Genomic DNA, 19,415 nt, shown 5'->3' on the forward strand with positions numbered 1-19,415 from the left:
GAAGAGTAATAACACCACTCTACTTGTAGGGTCCAGAATAAGTTTTTTATTTTAGTTTGATAGAAAAAGCCAACACGTTTCAAGGATAAAGAAAAGCCTTCCTAACTTCATCAGGGCTGAAACATGCAGAGTGGTGCTCCTATTACATTCCTCCTTAAACATTTTGGGGACCGGTTAGTTGTTGAGTTGCCTACTATACTCCATTGCATAAACCACCCTCACATATTCAGTCCTTATTATCTACCTATATTTTTAGAAGTACATCAATAGAACCTTCCATATTCCTCTCACTATGGGTTTCCTTTATTACACCTAGGAATTAAACAAAATTTCCTAGGTAGCCTTTTATTATGGATCACTAGGTGTTCTGTGCATCCAAACTAACTAAATTGGTGACTAGTACCTTTTTAGAAATCAATCCACCCTTTAAAAAACATATTTACAGATAAATATAATACAGATAAAAAACTGAACACATAAAATACTATAAAACCTATATTGTTTTCTATCCATTTACTGGATTTCATCATCTGACTCCAGAAATCCAGATTAGACTTATTTATTACTCTGCACAAGCTTGTACGATTTCATAGTGTTCATGAAAAATGCTTTTGGGTGCTTTAGAATGGCGTGTACTAGCCTGCTGGAATTTGTAGTTATTTCCAAACATCAAAGATTGGGAACTAGTTAAAGAAACAGAATCATGGAGCTGTTTGTTTATTAGCTGCTGTAAGGTAAACTATGGGTGCTTCTTGTGTCCCCGAATCCTTTGAAGTGGTATAGTTGAGTCACAGTTGGGGCTTTTGCAACCCCCTAATGTGATGCAATGCAAAGTCCTCTGTACTCCAACAACCACCTCTTATTATTTTATGCTGAGCTGATGGTGTGAGGAATATATGCGTTGCTTGTTTTTAAGTCAACTTAAATGACAACTTAAGCCACCATTAAAAAATGATATTCTTATAATACTATAAAAAAACTCCACTCCTCCAATGTTCTTTATTTTCACTATAAATGATCTTTCTTGATTGCTGTACACACAGTGCTAATCAGTTGTATGGAGATTAGATTGTACTCCTAGATTGTAAGCTCTTTTGGGCTTCCTCTCCTCCTGTGTCACTGTCTGTTTCTGTCTGTCATTTGCAACCCCTATTTAATGTACAGCGATGCATAATATGCTGGCGCTATATAAATATTATTTTTTTAATTTTAATAATAACATTAATAATATTAAGGGGGGTGGGGGGACAAGCCTAAGACACCCTGCAGAGTCCGTCTTCATAGGAGATGTCAACGGTCATCCCTTTTTGGTTGTGTAGTGCCTTCTGTTAAGTAGACACTGGCAGAGGAACCTGACACTTGTTTCTTTAGGCATAGAGAAGTAATCTATGGCATAGGGAATCATGAGTATGAAAACAAGGGGATGAGTTTTTGGTATGGGTTGAGTTTATACTATTTTCACCTAAAGTGTTCCTGCAGTGCATGTCTATGCACATTACGAAGTTGGTGTGATACAGTGCCATGCATTATACATTGCCATGTATTAGGGCAGGGGTCAACAAACTTTTTTTGGCTACTAGGCCATTTTGGGAGCTCAGGAAGGCACACTGGGCCGGACTCTCTCTTGAGTCCCACTCTGATGGCTCCGGGACGGGAATGTTCCCTTACCCTGGCGCGTTAACGCGGGCCACGGTAAATAGGGAAGGGAGGCAAACAAGGAAGCTCAAGAGCCGCATGTGGCTCTGGAGCCACGGGTTGCTGACCCTGGCCAGCCGGGATTAGGCCGGATTGACCAAGGGGACGTTAGGCCGGAACAGACTACTGGCTAGGCCGTATCTGGCCTAAAGGCCGGAGTTTGCCTACCCAAGTAATAGGGCTGGGGAATAGATATGAGTCTTAATGTTAGTGTAATGATAAGTACTTAATTTTTTCTTGATATTGCCTTTGAATACCATATTGATCTACCATTGCAATTGACTAAAAGTATTCCATTTCCCATCCATGTATTTAATAAATTTTCAGAGTTACGATGGATTTTACCATTATATATACAATAAAAAAATCCATCAGTCAACACCTTACCTGATCAGATGTTGACTGACTACATGTCGATCAAAATTACACTCTTTTTTATTGATTCGATGCTTTTGCTGATCGATTGTATTTAGGGCTATAAATTGTGTGATGGATGCTATGGGTAAGACATCCTTTTAAACTCTACAGAAACCCAAAACCGGAACACTTCAAGTACCAATCTCCAAACACTAAATGTATTGTAAGACAAAAACATGTATTGAACAATAAATAATGTTTGTCCTACTTTGTTACTTGATTGGACCTTTTCTTTGCCTGTTTTGTATTTTTGACTTCTAAATAAACTATCATGAAAAGAATAACCCCCACCCAACACTTCCTTCCCAGTGAATGGTCCTCAAAATGCAGACAACCCCTCCAGAGAAGAAAAGACACTTGAAAAGACCACACCTGGTCGTGAGCACTTTGTTTTATAGCAGATAAGAAATGTTCCCGCTAGACATTCCACTTCCAGATGTGAAGCAAGACGCCACTCATCTCTCCGCAGGTCCCACTGATGGGAAGCTTTTGAAGTGATGACATCTAAGAGACGTTGCGCTCTTCTCAGATCTCATGACTTCTGCGGCCAGTTAACTGTGTACATAGTACAAGAGATTTATCACCTCGGCAGTTAAATGTCTGTCCTACTGTCACAAAGGAAACTATGAAAGTCAGATTGACAAGGCACTCATTTTTGTATTATGGAAGTGTGGGCACTTATTAAGATATCCCTGGACATAAAATATAGATCTGTCAAATAGAAAACATTCTTTAGTTACAAATTAGTTTCCAGAAACCAAATTCTTTCTTAATAGAATTCTCTTCAAATATATGTAACTCGGTGGCAAAGATATACTTATAGAAGACCCTTCAATAGCTATGTGCATAGTCTGGTTGGTTAGGGACCATGTTGCCAGCATGGCTGATTTTCCTAACTGACCAAGCAACCCAATTCTATGGACCAATAATTGATCAAGTTAAAACATTTCTATAGATTGTACAATTATGTGATGGGGATTGGGAATGATTTAAAGTGGCCAGTAGTGTTTTGGGGTTCGAATAGAACCCCAATAAGGGCGCATTATAGACTAGACATTTTCAAACAGGTCACCTGACTCCAATGGAGGTCTTTTTAAACCTTTGCTATGAGCGCCTGCTATTTCTAGTTTTACCATTGGATATTTTTATAAAGAGTGACTTTTGTGCTAAATTTTAGAAATTCCTATTACTCCAGTGAAATGGTTAAAAGTTAGAATTGGCTCCCTAGCCCTTTTCAAATGAGTATCTCTAGTTTTTAATATACATTGTAAAATAGTGCCCCATGAAACCAAATATAACACTCAATGGCAGGGAGATACACACTATATGTCCACCCTTTTTCATAACTCCGTAAATCACATATGTGGAGCTAGAGTCAAATATATAATTAATGTTAAGTAATGTAAATGTAACTTTTCCTCATATTTATTACCTGTCACAAAGATCACATAATATACCCCTGTCAATGCCTTACCTGCTTTTCTTTCTAGAATGATGGCACTATGTTGGTTTATGGCATCATTCTGAACATTAATTCTTGGACTGAAATGTTGACACAGAGTTGTCATGTAAAACCTGGTGTCCATAAAGTTCCTAGGTATATCGGCAAAATTAAAATACAGAATCTGATCACTTGTACAGCCACAGTTGGAAAGGGTCGTCTATGTTCCTGTGTGCTCATTAGGGCCAGAGGTGAAGGGGAATCTCTCCAACACAGAACTGGGGTTTTAATTTAGTGCTGAAGAACTAACTAACTAAAGAGAACTTATTATAAAAAAAAACTTAAAAAAAAAAAAAAAAATATATATATATATATATATATATATATATATATATATATATATGAGTGTATTTTTTTCTTGCTCTTTAAATCTCAACTGCAAAACAAGAAGGCAACTCAGATGAACATTGCGGAGAAAAGATGTCAGTTTAGCTGAGACACAGTATAACTATTAAAGGAATCTGCTTCATCAAGAATCCTTCTGTGTAAAAGGAAAATGTTTGGCATCTCTCCTTGGTTTTCCATGGGTGTGGATCTAGAGCACAGGACGGTTTTAGGGATATAATTATAGGGAGAGGACCTATAGATGTGTAAGCAGAGTCATGGTAAACTGAAATAAGGTTTCTATTTCCCCCATACGTTCAGCCTTCCTATTCATGAACGAAACCCTGCAGCTAATGCACACAGTAGGTTCATTTATTTGTTACTGTTATACGTACTTAGAAGCTGGGAGATAGAGTAAGCTCTCCACATTAAGTTCAATAATTGGCAGGGCAGTAACTGATACAAAGACCTCTATGGGTCATTTGACAGCTCAAAAACGTATCCTCAAAAACAGCAAAAATGTATAGCGGCTCCGTGGCTAGCATTCTTACCTTTGCAGCACTAGATTAGAATGTCAGCCAAGATACTATTTGCATGGGGTTTGTATGTTCTTTGGGTGCTTTGGTTTCCAATCATATTCCAAAATGATACTGGCAGGGTAATTGGCTTTTCCCCAATATTGGCCTAAACTATGGTAGGGACAATATATGTTGGCAATATATAAATACATGATTGTAATAATACATTTAAAAAGTGAGCAACTGATTAAAAAGAGCCTGCAAAACTGCATTAATAAATACTATTTCCTCCACCTGTGACCCCAAAACTTTCTCGCAGAACTACACCAGCCATTAGGTACTTCAGCATCCAATGTCTGTTGATGCCAGGTGCCTAAAACCCGTGCTGCCCACCTTCTTTCCAACCAGGATCTTCTATGTCACCAGCGTGTCCCTTCATTTTTAGGACTGGAGTCAAGAGCCACAGGACTGGTAATTATTGACATATTTTGCTGGAATTTTTCTCTTTCAGTTTATGAAATAAATATAATTAGAACATTTAAATCCTTTAATAAGTGGTAGACATCCCAGGTTCCATATGTCAGGATTATAAAGACAGAGCTTTGCTTTACAGGATTATTCCTTTTCTGACACCTACAAAAGAAAAATTTTCTTACAAACTTTATTCTCCATAAAACCATTGTTCCTGCCATGCAAACCACTAAAAAGAAAATAAACACTTAAGACTGTAAGAATAATATTTTTTTAAAACCAAAGAACAAAGAGTGCCAGTATTGTGAAATTATAAAAGAATAGAACAATAAATAATAAAAAATAGCAAAGGAAGATTAAGGAATCTGTTTATAAAACAGCTCCATGTGTTTTCAGTAGCAAGTTTATTTTTAATATATATTTGAAGAACCTATAGCATCTTTTTCCCATCTTTTGTCTGTTTTTCAAAAAGGGGGCCACATGCATATTTGTTTTAGGGCCAGAAAAAGCGTTTCTATCTCCAAGAGGTGTTAGACCAATACTTACAATTTAAATTTCGCAAAAATCAGCAGACGGAAAGCAACAGTTACTGAGCACAGGTGACCTGACAATCGTGTCTTGGTTGGTGCCCTCTAGGGATAGAATGAGTTCTATATTCTCCTCCTAAAACCTCACCTGGCTACCATGAGGAATGCAATGACATGCATTTGTGTCACTGAATCATTTCTAATACGAAAAGTAAATGCCATGATTGGAAGGAAAGCAGACCTGAAGCATATCTGAATATATTACAGATTACCAGTCCTGAAGGTCCCAGGTGGTTGCCTTGGCCTTATTTTTAGCACTTCCCTACCATGTTGAAAGGCTGACCACATTTACTCTTCAGTATCTATACAAAAAACCATAGTTGTTTCCCAGGCTAAACTACAAACATGTCTTCTTTTCTCCATCTCCAATACATGATGGTGGTGGGGGTGGTAGGGTACAGAATGAAAATACCATTGTGCATGACAAGCGGACTTCATTTTAAGCTCAAAGTATTTTCTGTACTTGTTGAAAATGTTCCTGAAAAGTGATAAACAAATGTGGCCACTACATCTAAGGCCAGGTAAGGAGCTACTTACACTGGGCATTGTTGTCTCCTTCCACCCTTCATTGGTTCTACCACTATTCAACATTCTAATGACAATAGTTCAGTTGTTGCTGACTGTAGATTAATGGGGTTTGTAAAGAAGGACATGCCAACTTGGAAAGCAATCTCATGGCAAAGTCAAGACAGACCAAGAATGATAACTTTTGAGGTGGTATTATCATGGATGCTCTTGGATCTGACAGGTTAACGTTAATACACTAGGCACAGTATATCCCCATGGATAGCGTCATCACACCAGTCATGTAGCTAAACTCCTCCAGGAATAAAGCAAAATGTGACCTATCAACATCTTCCACCCCAGTGATTATAAAAAATAAAAAGCAAATGTCATCTAAAATGAAATAACTACCCACTGTCTACTGCCTGGCACTCTAATGCTCACTACTGCTCTGCTAAGATCTATGAAAATATATACCAACCATACCTATTACTATACCTTGGCCTGCCACCATAACTGCCCCACATACCATATGACGGACCCACTGACAGTCAGCCAACAAGCATTACATATGGATGGGCATGGGTTGGCATGCCTATGTGCCCTGAACTGAAAAGTAACAAGATATTCCACCAGGCAACAGAAGCCCTATTGGTAAATCAAGGCATTAGAGTTAACATAAGACATCATGTCCCACCCAACCTAGATACAGATTTGGTATATTTTATTCTTCCCCATACAGTACGTCAATCACAAAGTCACTTGAAGAGTAATTATAATTTAACATAAAACAGTGTTTAATAAAATTATGGGATGAATATATAAAAGCTTCAGACAATAAACAAAACAGAACATTATTAACCTAAAGGCAGTGTTGTGTCAGATGTCTTCTTTTCAAGTAATCCCATCAAAGGAAACCACGAGATGCCACATTCATGTTCTCTTTAGCCTAACGCAGCTGCTCACATTGAATTGGCGGCACAGGAACCTTAAAGTTCAGATTCAGATGGAAGGACTTTTTCATATAAAGTTTGAAGAATTAATTTTGGTCATTTACATTTTACATGTATTACATACATTTTTTGAATCAGGTTTGAATGTAATTTATTTGGCTAGTATGGTGTACTGTGACTGAGCACACAAGTTATTATTGTATTGTTTAATGTTTTATGTTATCACATTTTACATGTTTGCTTTGCCATATGTCCATTGTTATATCACACACAGTACACACAGTACTGCAGATCCTTCTTCCAGTGATTAGATACCCAAAGGTTGATTGATTGTGGTCAATCGTTGCTAACTGAAAGAAGGCAATGAGCCATTTTAAGCATATATGGATGTTTTCTCAAAGCTAAACTCCAGGCCAACAGATAAATACACAGATCAAATACATATATAGAAACCCGCCAAGGATCTATTCATATCATCCTATCAGCATGCTCCTGGTTAGCACATGACCACTATCAAACAGCAGACTGGCTCCTGCTGCTGGTTTTCTCCCTCCCCTCTCTGAGCTCCGCTGTACAAAATCTGCAAGAATACCAACTAGAAATGTTAGAGAATTACACTGCTTGCATAATAGAAATCTTTTTAATATGATTTTATTAATGGGTTAGGTGCATGCTATGTCTGCTGCATCTGGAGTTCAGCTTTATGAGACAGGTTGATTGGAGAAGCAAAATGGTCATAGCAGTATTGGGATGGTGGAGTAGAAATGTGATAAACTGTCCTGGCTATATGACCATTTTGCCAATGTACATTGTGGGAGAACACACATTAGCGCACAACTTACAACAATGTACATTATGTGTAATAGTATGCTGTGTTAGAAAAACATTGAGTCTTGAACAAAATTTGACCATTCTGTTATCTGGGCTGCCCATGGATTTGGATATAATTGATATGTGACCCTTACGAATCTTCAATTCTCTAAAATCTCCAAAAACAAAGAGTCCAAAAAACTATTTCCTCTCCTGTTGGAGCAAATTGTACCAGGGTTTTTTTTTTGCCTTCCTCTGGATCAACTATGTCTATAGGGTTTTTATCGGGGATATGTTTTTTTTTTTCTAGTTGAACATGATGGACTTATGTCTTTCTCAACCTAACTAACTATGTAATTATATCTTCAAGAAATATTCCAGGCTTGCTTTTGTTTGGCTCAGAGGCCAGTGACCAGAAGAAAAAGCAAAAGGTGGTCCGTTCTGATGGTGAGTCGACAGTGAGCCCTTGTGTCAAAATAACACAGGCCCATTTGAGGGTCTCTATTGGCTGAAGAGGGTCAGGAGCCCCCAAAGGGAAAACAACCATGGTCCCTTCATTGCATCACTAGTAATTATGGACAGAGGGGTATAAATAATAATAATTATTGGCCCGGTGCTCCTCCCCACTTTGCAGGTTGTGGGAGGGATTTTACCATCCTAACTTATGCAGGACTGCTGCTCCTGCATTGTATGTGATGACATCGGAGTGCTTGAAACTGACAGAGCAGCAAAGAGAATTGGCTTGGCGGGATCAGTGGTTCAGCTGGGAGCAAGCCTGCAGGAATAGGGATAAGATACTGCATCTGACTGCCTTTTATGTTTCTCCCAAACAAAAATGATAACAATCCTTGTAGTGCAGGAGGAGCCTTAATTTCCATTATATGTGGACATTGTATTGATGCAAGCGGATGCTTTAAATGTAATGGGCCCAGAAAATGTATGTACATGCATTTGCTAAAGCACTGTGTATCATAAACAGTTGCCATGTCCTCTTTTTTCCATCCATTGTTACATCTTGGTGCTGGTGATATCTTGAAGCCTCTTTGTAGCTACATTTTGCCTGCATGCATACCAATTATGGAAGTATTGCCCCCTATTATAGTTAGTGGCTAACCAAGATCCCAGGATCACCTAATAGTATTTCAATGAAAGCTGTAGATTAAAACAAAGTTTGCTCTCTTCTGCTATCAGCATGCTCTGTGCACAACCGATTGCCCTCCTATTCTGATTCTCCTACCCTATTTTGAGCTCTGTTATATAGAGACTAGAAAAAGTGATGCCAAGGTATATTCCTTTATGTACAATGCTTGCATTTAAAAAAATATATTTATTCATGTGATAAATAATACATATTTGCTTTTATTTGTGTATTTAATATCTGTCAAGTTCAGCTTATATGAGATTTTAGTTAGTGGGTTTACTTTAATCGTTGTAAAATATGTGAGAGGTAGAAACATCCAATGTGGAAAACTGTATATTTGCTGTTGTTTTCACCAAACTCAAGAGTCAATGTATTATATGTGAAGTCTGTGCAGCTGCACCGGGGCCCTCTGGAGTTCGGGGGACAATTTGCATTAATTGGGGGATCCTCATGTACTGAAACTCCCTCTACTGGTGGCGAAAAGTAGTGTTTTTTGATATTTCCAGGCAATGAGATTTGCCTCTCCCATTGGCCCTGGGGGCTGTTTTGGTTGAAAGAAATCTTTTCTTTGTGACATCACTATATCACAAAGGATTCACATACTTTTATTTAAATATATTACAATAAATATGTTTTTGGACATGGGCAGTAAAGGAATGGAGGAAAGGGGAGAAGGCAAATTTTGTGCTCCTACGGGGTTTATCTGCTATGTCCATCTTTGACCAAATTGGAATTTAACATTGCTAACCTTCCTTAATCAGGTCTCAGTAGGTTAAACTTATGTTTTTAGATCTTGGCTATTGTGTAGACGATAATGAGTTGAAGAATGTATACCTGTTGACCATCACTAGATTTTAGCTTTTTAATAAAGAGTATCTCCTTGTTCCAACCATTTGTCCCAGTGAAATTTGGATTATTACATTGTATCTACTCAGGTCACCGACTAGTGTTTGAGATGTATAGGGAACATCAGCATATGGCATCTCCCTGGATGGAAGACAGGGCCAAAAGCTGGACCACTTCTGTATTTCATGACCCTATTTCAGGTCTTCCATATTAGCTCATATTAACTTGTAGTACCCAGAAAAATGTCAAGGGCCTGACAGTTCTTTTTTTTGTTATAACATTGGCGGCCTTGACAGAGCATCTGGATTCTGGTACCAAGGGTTGAAATTGTTCAAGTAATCAGGGGGCATGGGGGCAGTTCTTCCAGCTGAATGAAAGTCCCACATTGGAGGTCCATTAGGAGAGCATGGAGAAACTGATGAAGAATTCTGAGAGTGATCTCCATCTTGGACATTTGAACCTTGCTTGCTGACTTTTTTGTACTTGGATCTCTTGTTCTGAAACCATATTTTCACCTAGCATGAACAGAAAAATAGAAAGTTTCATTAACGTTAAAGAAAAACTCACAAGAAACACACTAGTCACATGCTGAAACCTTTTCTAGGGCTTCTAACCTGGTCTACTCATATTGAATTATCAGAGCATAAAAAGCCAAGAGTAAGAGGTTCACCCAAAGCCAAGCATGTTTTGACCAGGGCTTTTAACAGTTACCAAGGGCATTCATTATAACAAAGGGACATTTTTTGGGAAGGAACCAAGAGTAAGAGGTTCACCCAAAGCCAAGCAGGTTTTGGCCATGGCCTTCAACTGTTACCAAGGGCATTTATTATAACAAAGGAACATTTTTTTAAGAAGGAACCAAGAGTAGGAGGCTCATCCTAAGCCAAGCAGGTTTTAACTATGGCCTTCAACAGTTACCAGGGGCATTCATTATAACAAAGGAACATCTTTCGGCTTACTGGATGGATATTCCAGGAACATATCTCACCCCTTTAAGAACAAGCATACATCTTTTCTATCATTTTTCTATTTAGAATCGGTTGGAATTGCTTCTTCAGTTGAGTGGAAAAGGTTGCCATTGAGAACCGATATCTTATAATGAAATAGAACATCTACTCATAACCATTTGGTCCTCACCTGGGTTTGGGTCAGGCCAAGTTGTGCCGCCAACTCTGCCCTTTCTGGAAGGGCTAAATACTGGGTTTGCTGGAACCTCTGATTGAGGGCTTGCAGCTGTAAACTGGAGTATATTGTTCGAGGTTTCCTGATTTTCTTCCCTTTTCCATTCATTCGAAGTTCTCCATTTTCTATCATCGTTGATTTTTCGAGTTCTGGAAAATAATAGTAAAGGCACTCAATAACAAAATTACATATTATGCTTATCATTATTAGTAAATTATGATTTTTTTGATGTAATTGAGGTGGAATATATAGGAGTGATCATGTCTGCACAGTATAGAAATTATACTTTTACTTGCTGAAGTTTTGGTTGATCTTCTATGTGACTATATGAATATTTCATATCATTTTTTCCAGCCAGCAGGTGGAGCTTTAATTTCTTTTCAGGCTAATTTTAAGAGCTTTCATGAAAAAAAAGATGTTTGCAGAATTCAATAGCTAAAGCTTGATTTGAAATGGCCACTAAGTAAGTCTCATGAATGATCCATCCCTGCTCACTCTTGTACTCTTTATTTTTTATATGAGTTTTTTATATTTTTTATATATATTTTATATTTTATATTCTGTACAATGCTCAAATTGAACCTGAAACCAAACAGTTACAACAAACCCATAATGTTAATAAAAGAAATGAAATTGACCTAAAGCCATTATAGTTTCCCTATAGAAAAAAATGCCTCTTAGAGACATGAAAACATAAGGTGTCCTATTCTGACGCGTTTCACCTCCTAGTAAGCTAAGTGACTAAGCTCCGCTAGGGGCAAGATATGAAGTTGAGTGTCATGTCCACCTGTGTTCAAAAAATCTTGAAGTAGAGAAAAATGTGACAGGTGCTCTCCATTCCATTCACAAGCTGGTGGTGTGTTCATGAGAGCCTTAGCTAAAAGTAAATGGTTTTCTAGATGTTGCTCGTTATTTATCCTTGAGGACCGAGAACATCTTGTGGTTAAACATCTTGAGGATAATAAAAAAACTTCATAGTGGACTGCCACTGAAAAATACATCAAACATCTATCTGAAATCTATAGATATTATGGTTTAATAGGGTATAGAAGTTCTGAAATAACATGCTTACATCCTGAGAAGTGTAGGGTTCTGTCAAAATGTGAAGATATGACGTTGTAGTGAACAAGGTCACCAATGGCCAGTAAAAAACACAAGGAATGTGGAAAGGCTGCATAGCACAGAGAAGGTTTGATGTGACAGTTAGGGACCTTTGATGACCTGTATTGACAGACCTTTAGAGGGTACAGGTGCGGGACAAGCAAAACACAAGTCACTTCTTGAAACTCTGTATACTGCCAGAACCTTCAAAACTAACTCTACTTTCAAAAAATACCGTAATCCTCAACTCTTTTTATTTATTTACATCAAGGGAAAGTTGCAGTTTTGACCTCCATATGATGGTTGGCGGTTATGTTGGTTGGGGCATTGAAAGTCTATCTCATTGATGTTGAAAGACCTTCCTTGATTAGGATACCTACCCCAAGCCACAGAAGATTACTTTTCAAAGCTTAGCACAATTTGGTAGGCAGAAGATGAAGAAGCCCTTGTAACTCTTGAAATAGTTGTAAAATTACAAGCTTTTACAATCAGAAACATATCATCCCAATTTAAAGTGCATGAAAGATGTGGCAGAAAAATAGAATTTCCGTCTAAAAAAAGAATAATAGGGCAATATTAGAGACTACTGTTGGCCATTGAACATACAGGTAAAGACGAGGCCTTCACTTATATGTACTATGCACTAATGAAAGATAAAGTTGTATGGCCTCATTACCAGTAGACCAGTGTTCCATGGAACTCTAGGGTTCCTCCAGAGGTTGCTAGGAGTTCCCTGAGCAATGAGCAATTTGTGCCTCTCAGATCAGTTAGGATGACAGCAATGTTCTTTTAGGGTATCTTCCCCCTGCCTAGTAATATAGGAGGCATTCTTCCCACTGATCACAATGCTAATATATTGGGAGCTTTAGTAAAGGTTCCCTGAAAGTTATTTCAAGGATTCCCCCATGTAAAAAAGAAAGACTGCAGTAGATGTTTGGTGCTAACTAAAGACAACATTTAAAGGGAATAATGTCATACCAACTGTGAAGTACAGAGGTGGAAACGGTATAGTATAAAGCTGCTTTGCAGCTTTAGGGTTGGACAGCTTGCAATCACTTAGGTAACTATAAAATCTAATATCGTATCAAAGTGTTCATAATGAACGTGAAGCCACCTCTCGAAAAGCCTAAACCAGAAATGCAAGAACTCTAGCAAATCTACCATGGAATGGCTCAAACTTAAGGAATTGAGAATTTACTGATTTGATCTCTAATTAAAATATTCAAAAGCAAAGCTTTAATTTTTGCCTATTCAGACATGTTAAATACACCATAAAAGCAAATACCACCCACGAAACAGGGAAATATTAGATCTTCATTTAGACAGTGGCCACAGGTAAAGGTGATGTATTCGAATAAACGACACATCACATCGACATGGCGCTTTCATTCTCATAATCTAAATGAATGAAAATGCAGATTTGTCACGTGGAAAAAGTAATTATGTTCCTACATTTATCACCACATCGAATTGGGTGTTCCAGATTTGGTGTCACTGATTAGATGTCCTTGAGGACCTTTGCATGTGAAACCTTTATTACTGAAACATCTGAGAAGTTCTATTGTTCACTTTAAAATTTCAAAATCAGAAGAGCTCTCCAAGGCCCTCAGAAGGAAGTGTGTGTCTGACAGGGGATTTTTAAGATCATCATATTATTTGAGATCCGTTAGTAAGAAAAAGAAGCTACATCTGCCATATATTGCAAAGGAGAAAGGAGGAGAAAGTTTTTGCTGACTGAAAGGGCTAGACTATGGATTTCCATTAAACAAAGGCCTTCTGGAGGAAAGTATTGAGGGCTGATAAATCAAAGATAGATTTGTATACCCTAAACTGGCTGTGGACATCATGTCCATACCACTATCTCCCAACGAAAGAAGTCATTTGGAGGATCCATTGTGTGTATATATGAACCCTAACTATCTATGTCAACTAATCTATGCTAAAATTGTCAAACGTGCTAAAATACTCATCTAGTCCTTCTAAGTATCCTATCTCAAGTATCTCCTAAACTCAAGGAAATCAACTTCATTTTCCTTACTTTGGTTACACTACTATTACAATGTAATGTCTCCACATCCCTGATGAAGCCAGTGTGCGAAATGCGTCAGGATTTGAGACGCCATTAACATCTATGACATATGGTACTATGTTCTTTACCCCGCTGTATTATGCCTTGGGCTTAATGCTATTTACAAATATGCCTATTATTTAGGTTATTTTTGTATATTTATAATTTATTGAAATAAAATGTTATTTTTATTTAAGTTTGCACAACAAGGCTTCCTTTTCCTTTTACCTTCAATACCTAGATTTATATGGTATTGGTAGAAATGTTTGGCACAAACAAAAGACAGTATTTTTGGAGAACATTATATCTGTGAAGCATGGTGGTAGAACTGTTAGGATTTGGGGTTGCTTTGCTTTGCTTTGTTAGCAGTCATCAAATCAACTATGAGTTCTCATATCATATCTAAACCTAATGAGGACACAAATGTATGTTTCAACTTGATAATGATCCAAAGTGCACTAACAAATTCAACAAGAAATAGCTATACGAGAAAAAATGTACTGGCCCAGTCAAAGCCTTGGTTAGAAAATAAATGAAATGTTTTGGGGTACTTGAAATGGGCAGTTCATGCAAGGTGGCCTACAAACATCTTACAGCTAAAGAAATTTACCAAAGACTACTGCCAGTTCTACTACTGAGAGATCTACTGTATTTGTATAAAAAGTGGTGTATATATATATATAAAAATATATATATATATATTTGTCAAAAGTGATATATATATATATATATATATATATATATATATATACATATATATATATATATAATGGAAAAGGGTCCCTCAAGATCAAAGACACTCCCCAATCATCCCTGATCTAGATGGATTGTCCCTCTTTCAGCACCAAATCCCCTATCCATTGTTCCTCTTCAGTTGCCCCATTTTTAGACCGATTTAAAAAGATTGATATTTTAACTATTACAAAGTAAAATCTTGTAGCAACTGGCACTTTTTTAACTAATAAAAAGAAACTATTAAAGGTTTGAAAAAAGAAACTAATAAAGATTACCAAATGAAAAATAAACTATATCCATATTAAGATTAACAATTAAAAATAAACTACATCCATAGACAACTATATTTAGAGAAAGACGTAACTTTAAATAAACTTTGGGAGAATGTGCATGCTTCAATTGAATTGTCTAATTTTTGAAAAGCACAAGCGGTGGGTCGTCAGACAATGCTGAATCATGTCTGCTAGTGATGCAGAAAAACAGTCAGACTCCATTTACAATGCACATGTGTTGTTATAACCAAGGAGCAAAGATGAATTGTCGATGTCATGCTGAACACTATATCATGTGATGCTGGAGGTCCTGGACCATGCAAACTCACTGGGATGGAGCTCCATCAACACACTGCATAGTGATTGTTGTATGTGTCTTTTTGTCTTTTTTTTATTGTATATTGAATCATTATTTATTTGAAAAGTAAAATAATAATTGGGCATTTTTTATGACACACATGAACACAGGAATCTCCCATAACCCTCAGGAGCCTTTAATGCCCCCTGAAAAACCACCAAAGACTAAACTAAATTTCACCCTCCTCATTGACTCCAATGCATTTCACCAAAATGTAATTAAAATCAAAAGTAATTTTAACTGCTCGTAGCTCTGTTGGGGATATTTTCCATCAGTTCTAGTAATGGTGACACAAGAATTGAAAAGTCACACAGACAACAACAAATTCCTGAGCAAGGTTCTAATCCTTAGCTACTTTTAGAAATTGTGCTTTGTGATTTTCTATTACATTCTATTGGAGTTTCTTTGGTGATTATAAAACCTAATAGGGATTGGAAGATGTGGATGGATAAAAATGGAATCACAGAGGGGCTAGAACAAATGTTGCCCCAGGCATTTGCTCATAGGTTTGGGTTGTTTGTCACTTAATCTATGCTGAAAGTGAAGATTAAATAGCCAAATGCCTAGACTTTGGTCACATGACCTACACATTTCGAAGGTCTACTTTGGCACATGGCATTTGTTGTCATGAGAAATTTAAATGTTGAAAGTACATGACTGCAGGCTGTATGGGAGTCAAATATTTTTTAATGGCAGCATTTAATTAGAAGGGAGGGGGTTTACTTTTAGAGGGGAGAACAGCTTTAAGACAAATTACATTCCCCGGCTCCATTTTTGCTGAATATTCTTGCAGGATTTTGCCATCACCCACTCCTCCTGGTACTTTGACAAGTAATTTTTCTAACATATTGTAAGAAAAACTTTACTTTTTAGGGGCATTTGGAGGCTGGCAGGGCAGTGGTCCTTATATTTGCATAGCGCCATACAATGTCCATTGCACATCACAACGCTCTGGCCAAGAATGAGATATAATAATTTTTCAGCACACTACATCTTTTTTCAGTGGATTCAAGCCATAGGACAATAGAGGAATGTTTTGAAATCTTACAGTTGTCATCAGAACAGGTGAGGAACAGTCCTCAAAGTAGCATACCTATTCTGACTTCACACACACACACATGCTGAAAGGGAACGGGGAAAGGGGACACACTGCTATAGTACGTTGTATTAGAACAGAACCAAGTAGTTAGGTTTCCTTTTTTTTGTAAAGGTGGCATCCAAAATGCTTCTGGTTTTCTAAAAATAACTTTAGATGCACAGCAAATGAAATATCACCCTAAAATAGGCCATTTTTATTTAAGCATTATAGTAATTACTATGACATGTAAAATCAATATCAACATTGATCTTCACAAAATTTTATTTTTTAAACATTTTCCAAATTTTTACTAAACAAAATCTGCCATTAAAAAACTTAAAAGTGTTGGACATGGAGCAGGTCATTAAATACCAAAATGTCAGAAAGGGGAATTGTCCACCACCGCCTAATCAGCAGCTACACCGTGAACTAAAAAGCAAAAAGTTGTTGACATCATAGAAAGAAGAAGACCTGTTTAGGCTATGTATCCTCCTCAGGAACAAAAGAAGGTGTTACATCAACCTCAGAGTAGAAGTCCAAAATAAACAAGACATGAAATAGACAGTTGAATGCAAATATTACTTGCGGCACAGGAAAACAACAAACCGCTGAGATATAGATGCATAGATCATAGATCACAGTTGCCAAAAATCAATGCCCATTAAATGTTCAAAAACTCCATAGATGGTGAATCTGTCTCATAGAAAAAAGAAGTGTTTTGTAGCAAACTGAGACAATGGCATCAGTACTTTATTGGAGTCTTTATAATAAAATGGAAGAAATGCTAAGCAACCTCTAAACACTAGTTAGATATATTAATTATTATTTTTATTATTATCATATTTAATTAATATTGAATATTTTAGAAAGGTAAACTGAAACCTATCTATCCATCTCAATTGATAGCTATTTTATAGATAGATAGATAGATGCATACAACCAGTGTTCCCAATGTACGTGTGCATTGTCAACAGATGCAAAGCTGCTTTGTTCCATGTAAGAAGTTCTGCAGGCTCCAGATGTTGAGTTTTCTAAATGCGTTGGTTGGGTAGAAAAAAACAGTGCTCATGAAAAAGCCCCCTAGAGCCGTGCAGGCTGATCCTAATATCAGGGGTCTCCCGGGTCATTTTAATAACTGCTTACAGTTAAAATTCACTTAAAAGCTTACATTTATTATGTGAAGCTTGAATTCAAAGTGCAATGATTAAACAACCATACTGAACATTTTGTGCTATAGAATTATTAAAAAATAAAACATAAATTATATATATACATGTATCAATAATATAAAAAAACAATTCAGAAAAACAAAGCAGTAAATATGTTCATAATAAGTAAAGCTTATTAGTATTAAATGAATAAATATTTTTTGAAATATTTGTATGAAGTATGAAAGCACATAATATAAATTCCGCCCAGAAAAAATATTTTCAGCATTGATCAATGAAACAACTTACTAAAAATATGGAATTGGTGGTATGCGCTTTGGCATCCGTCAGCAACCAATCACAAAGGAATTTTCTCATAGGCTATCTATTCTAAGTTGCTCAGAACTGATCACTTATTGGCTTGTATTGGTTGCTGTACGTTGTTATCTTTGTATTATATTATTTACTGTTACTTGGCATATAAAGTGATACATACATAGGTCAAAGACTAATGTGCAAAGGCCAATAAACCACAGCAGCCAACCCAAATGAATCTGTATGTTATAGGAATGCCATTACTGCAATTTGGATTGGTTACTGTGGGTTACTACACCTCAATTATACATTTTTTTAGCATGAAAGAAAGAAGAAGACATTTTTCAAGATGGTATAACCTACCAGGATCTTCATGAAGTCTCCCACTGTTGTTGAGTGTATTACTGTAATGCTGGTAGCTTAGGTATGGGCTCCCATTTAGGTGCTGGCTGGCTGCAGAGGTAGAGTAAGAGTATGGGAATGACCGTCCTCCATAGGCCGAGGCCCCAGGAGAAAAGAGACCATCGTGGCCAGCCGGGTGGAAGCCATGCAATGAATAATGTCCATGTGCCAAAACTGGAGAGTGTTGGCCTTGTGAAGAAGAAGGTGGTGGTCCATGGCTAAACTCAAGAAAGGCAGACTTAGATGGGTCCAGATAAGCATCAGCAATAGAGGTCATCTCAGCTTTGGAGGTCAACCTGTCCTCGTTGATATCAAACTTGGTGCTGAGCCATAATCACGCTCCATTTCATACCTTTTCCAGCTACCAGAAACTTTAGTCAAACATTACTAGTCTGTCATTTGGCAAATGTTCCTAAAGTCAGCTTTACTGAACTCCTGGAGCCGCCCCCCAGCCCTGTAATTGGTAAGCACCTCTTCTGATGTCACAGATTCTTCCCCAGGGAAACCCTCATTAATATAATTACTTCTCTTTTGCAGGCAGCTGGTTGAATGAAGACTGTTCACAGACCCGAGCTGGTCTGCAGGTTACGACTTGCTTTAGCAGCCTGATCAACAAGTGAGGATGATAGGGAGGAGGGAGGATCATCATGTACAAAACAAGAAACTCTATACAGTCTATATCTATACAGTAAATGTTTATTTTCAAGAAGCTAGTGTAGGTTTACATATATCAAGAATGATGTGGAATAATTTTCAAGGCACATGAATAACTCTCACAATATATATTTTAAGAGTAGATTTTTTTTTTAGTATGCGTAAACTGTAGCACAATGCAACCAGAGGAAATACAATATAGTAAAATACAAATGATGGTAAGTAATAGCTAATGCAGCAATTATAGCTATAGCCGAGAACTTGTTGCCTAAAGAACTATAGTCTCATGCCTATTAAAGAACTGATCTCTAGAAGCTTTACCCAAAAATGCAGAT

The 19,415-nt window shown here is 37.2% G+C and overlaps 1 protein-coding gene across 1 annotated transcript; it reads right to left on the minus strand.

Moving 5' to 3' along the window:
- Window positions 1–9,278: 9,278 nt before the first annotated feature.
- DLX4 (distal-less homeobox 4) lies at window positions 9,279–18,804 on the minus strand. Its single transcript, XM_072413716.1, has 3 exons — window positions 18,388–18,804; window positions 10,905–11,098; window positions 9,279–10,282 (listed from the first exon to the last, which is right to left on the minus strand). The coding sequence occupies exons 1-3, from the start codon at window positions 18,701–18,703 to the stop codon at window positions 10,040–10,042; spliced, it is 753 nt and encodes a 250-aa protein (XP_072269817.1). The 5' UTR covers window positions 18,704–18,804; the 3' UTR covers window positions 9,279–10,039.
- Window positions 18,805–19,415: the final 611 nt, after the last annotated feature.

This window comes from Pyxicephalus adspersus, chromosome 6 (assembly GCF_032062135.1).
Source record: "Pyxicephalus adspersus chromosome 6, UCB_Pads_2.0, whole genome shotgun sequence".
NCBI classification, from domain to species: Eukaryota; Metazoa; Chordata; class Amphibia; order Anura; family Pyxicephalidae; genus Pyxicephalus; species Pyxicephalus adspersus.

What these genes read in the sequence shown, in the direction of transcription:
- DLX4 (XM_072413716.1), bottom strand. Translation starts at nt 18,703, where the DNA reads ATGACCTCTATTGCTGATGCTTATCTGGACCCATCTAAGTCTGCCTTT. An exon ending in GAGACTTCATGAAGATCCTG is followed by an intron (nt 11,099 to 18,387) that starts GTAGGTTATACC and finishes ATTATTTTCCAG; the next exon opens with AACTCGAAAAATCAACGATG. An exon ending in TTGGCCTGACCCAAACCCAG is followed by an intron (nt 10,283 to 10,904) that starts GTGAGGACCAAA and finishes TGTTCATGCTAG; the next exon opens with GTGAAAATATGGTTTCAGAA.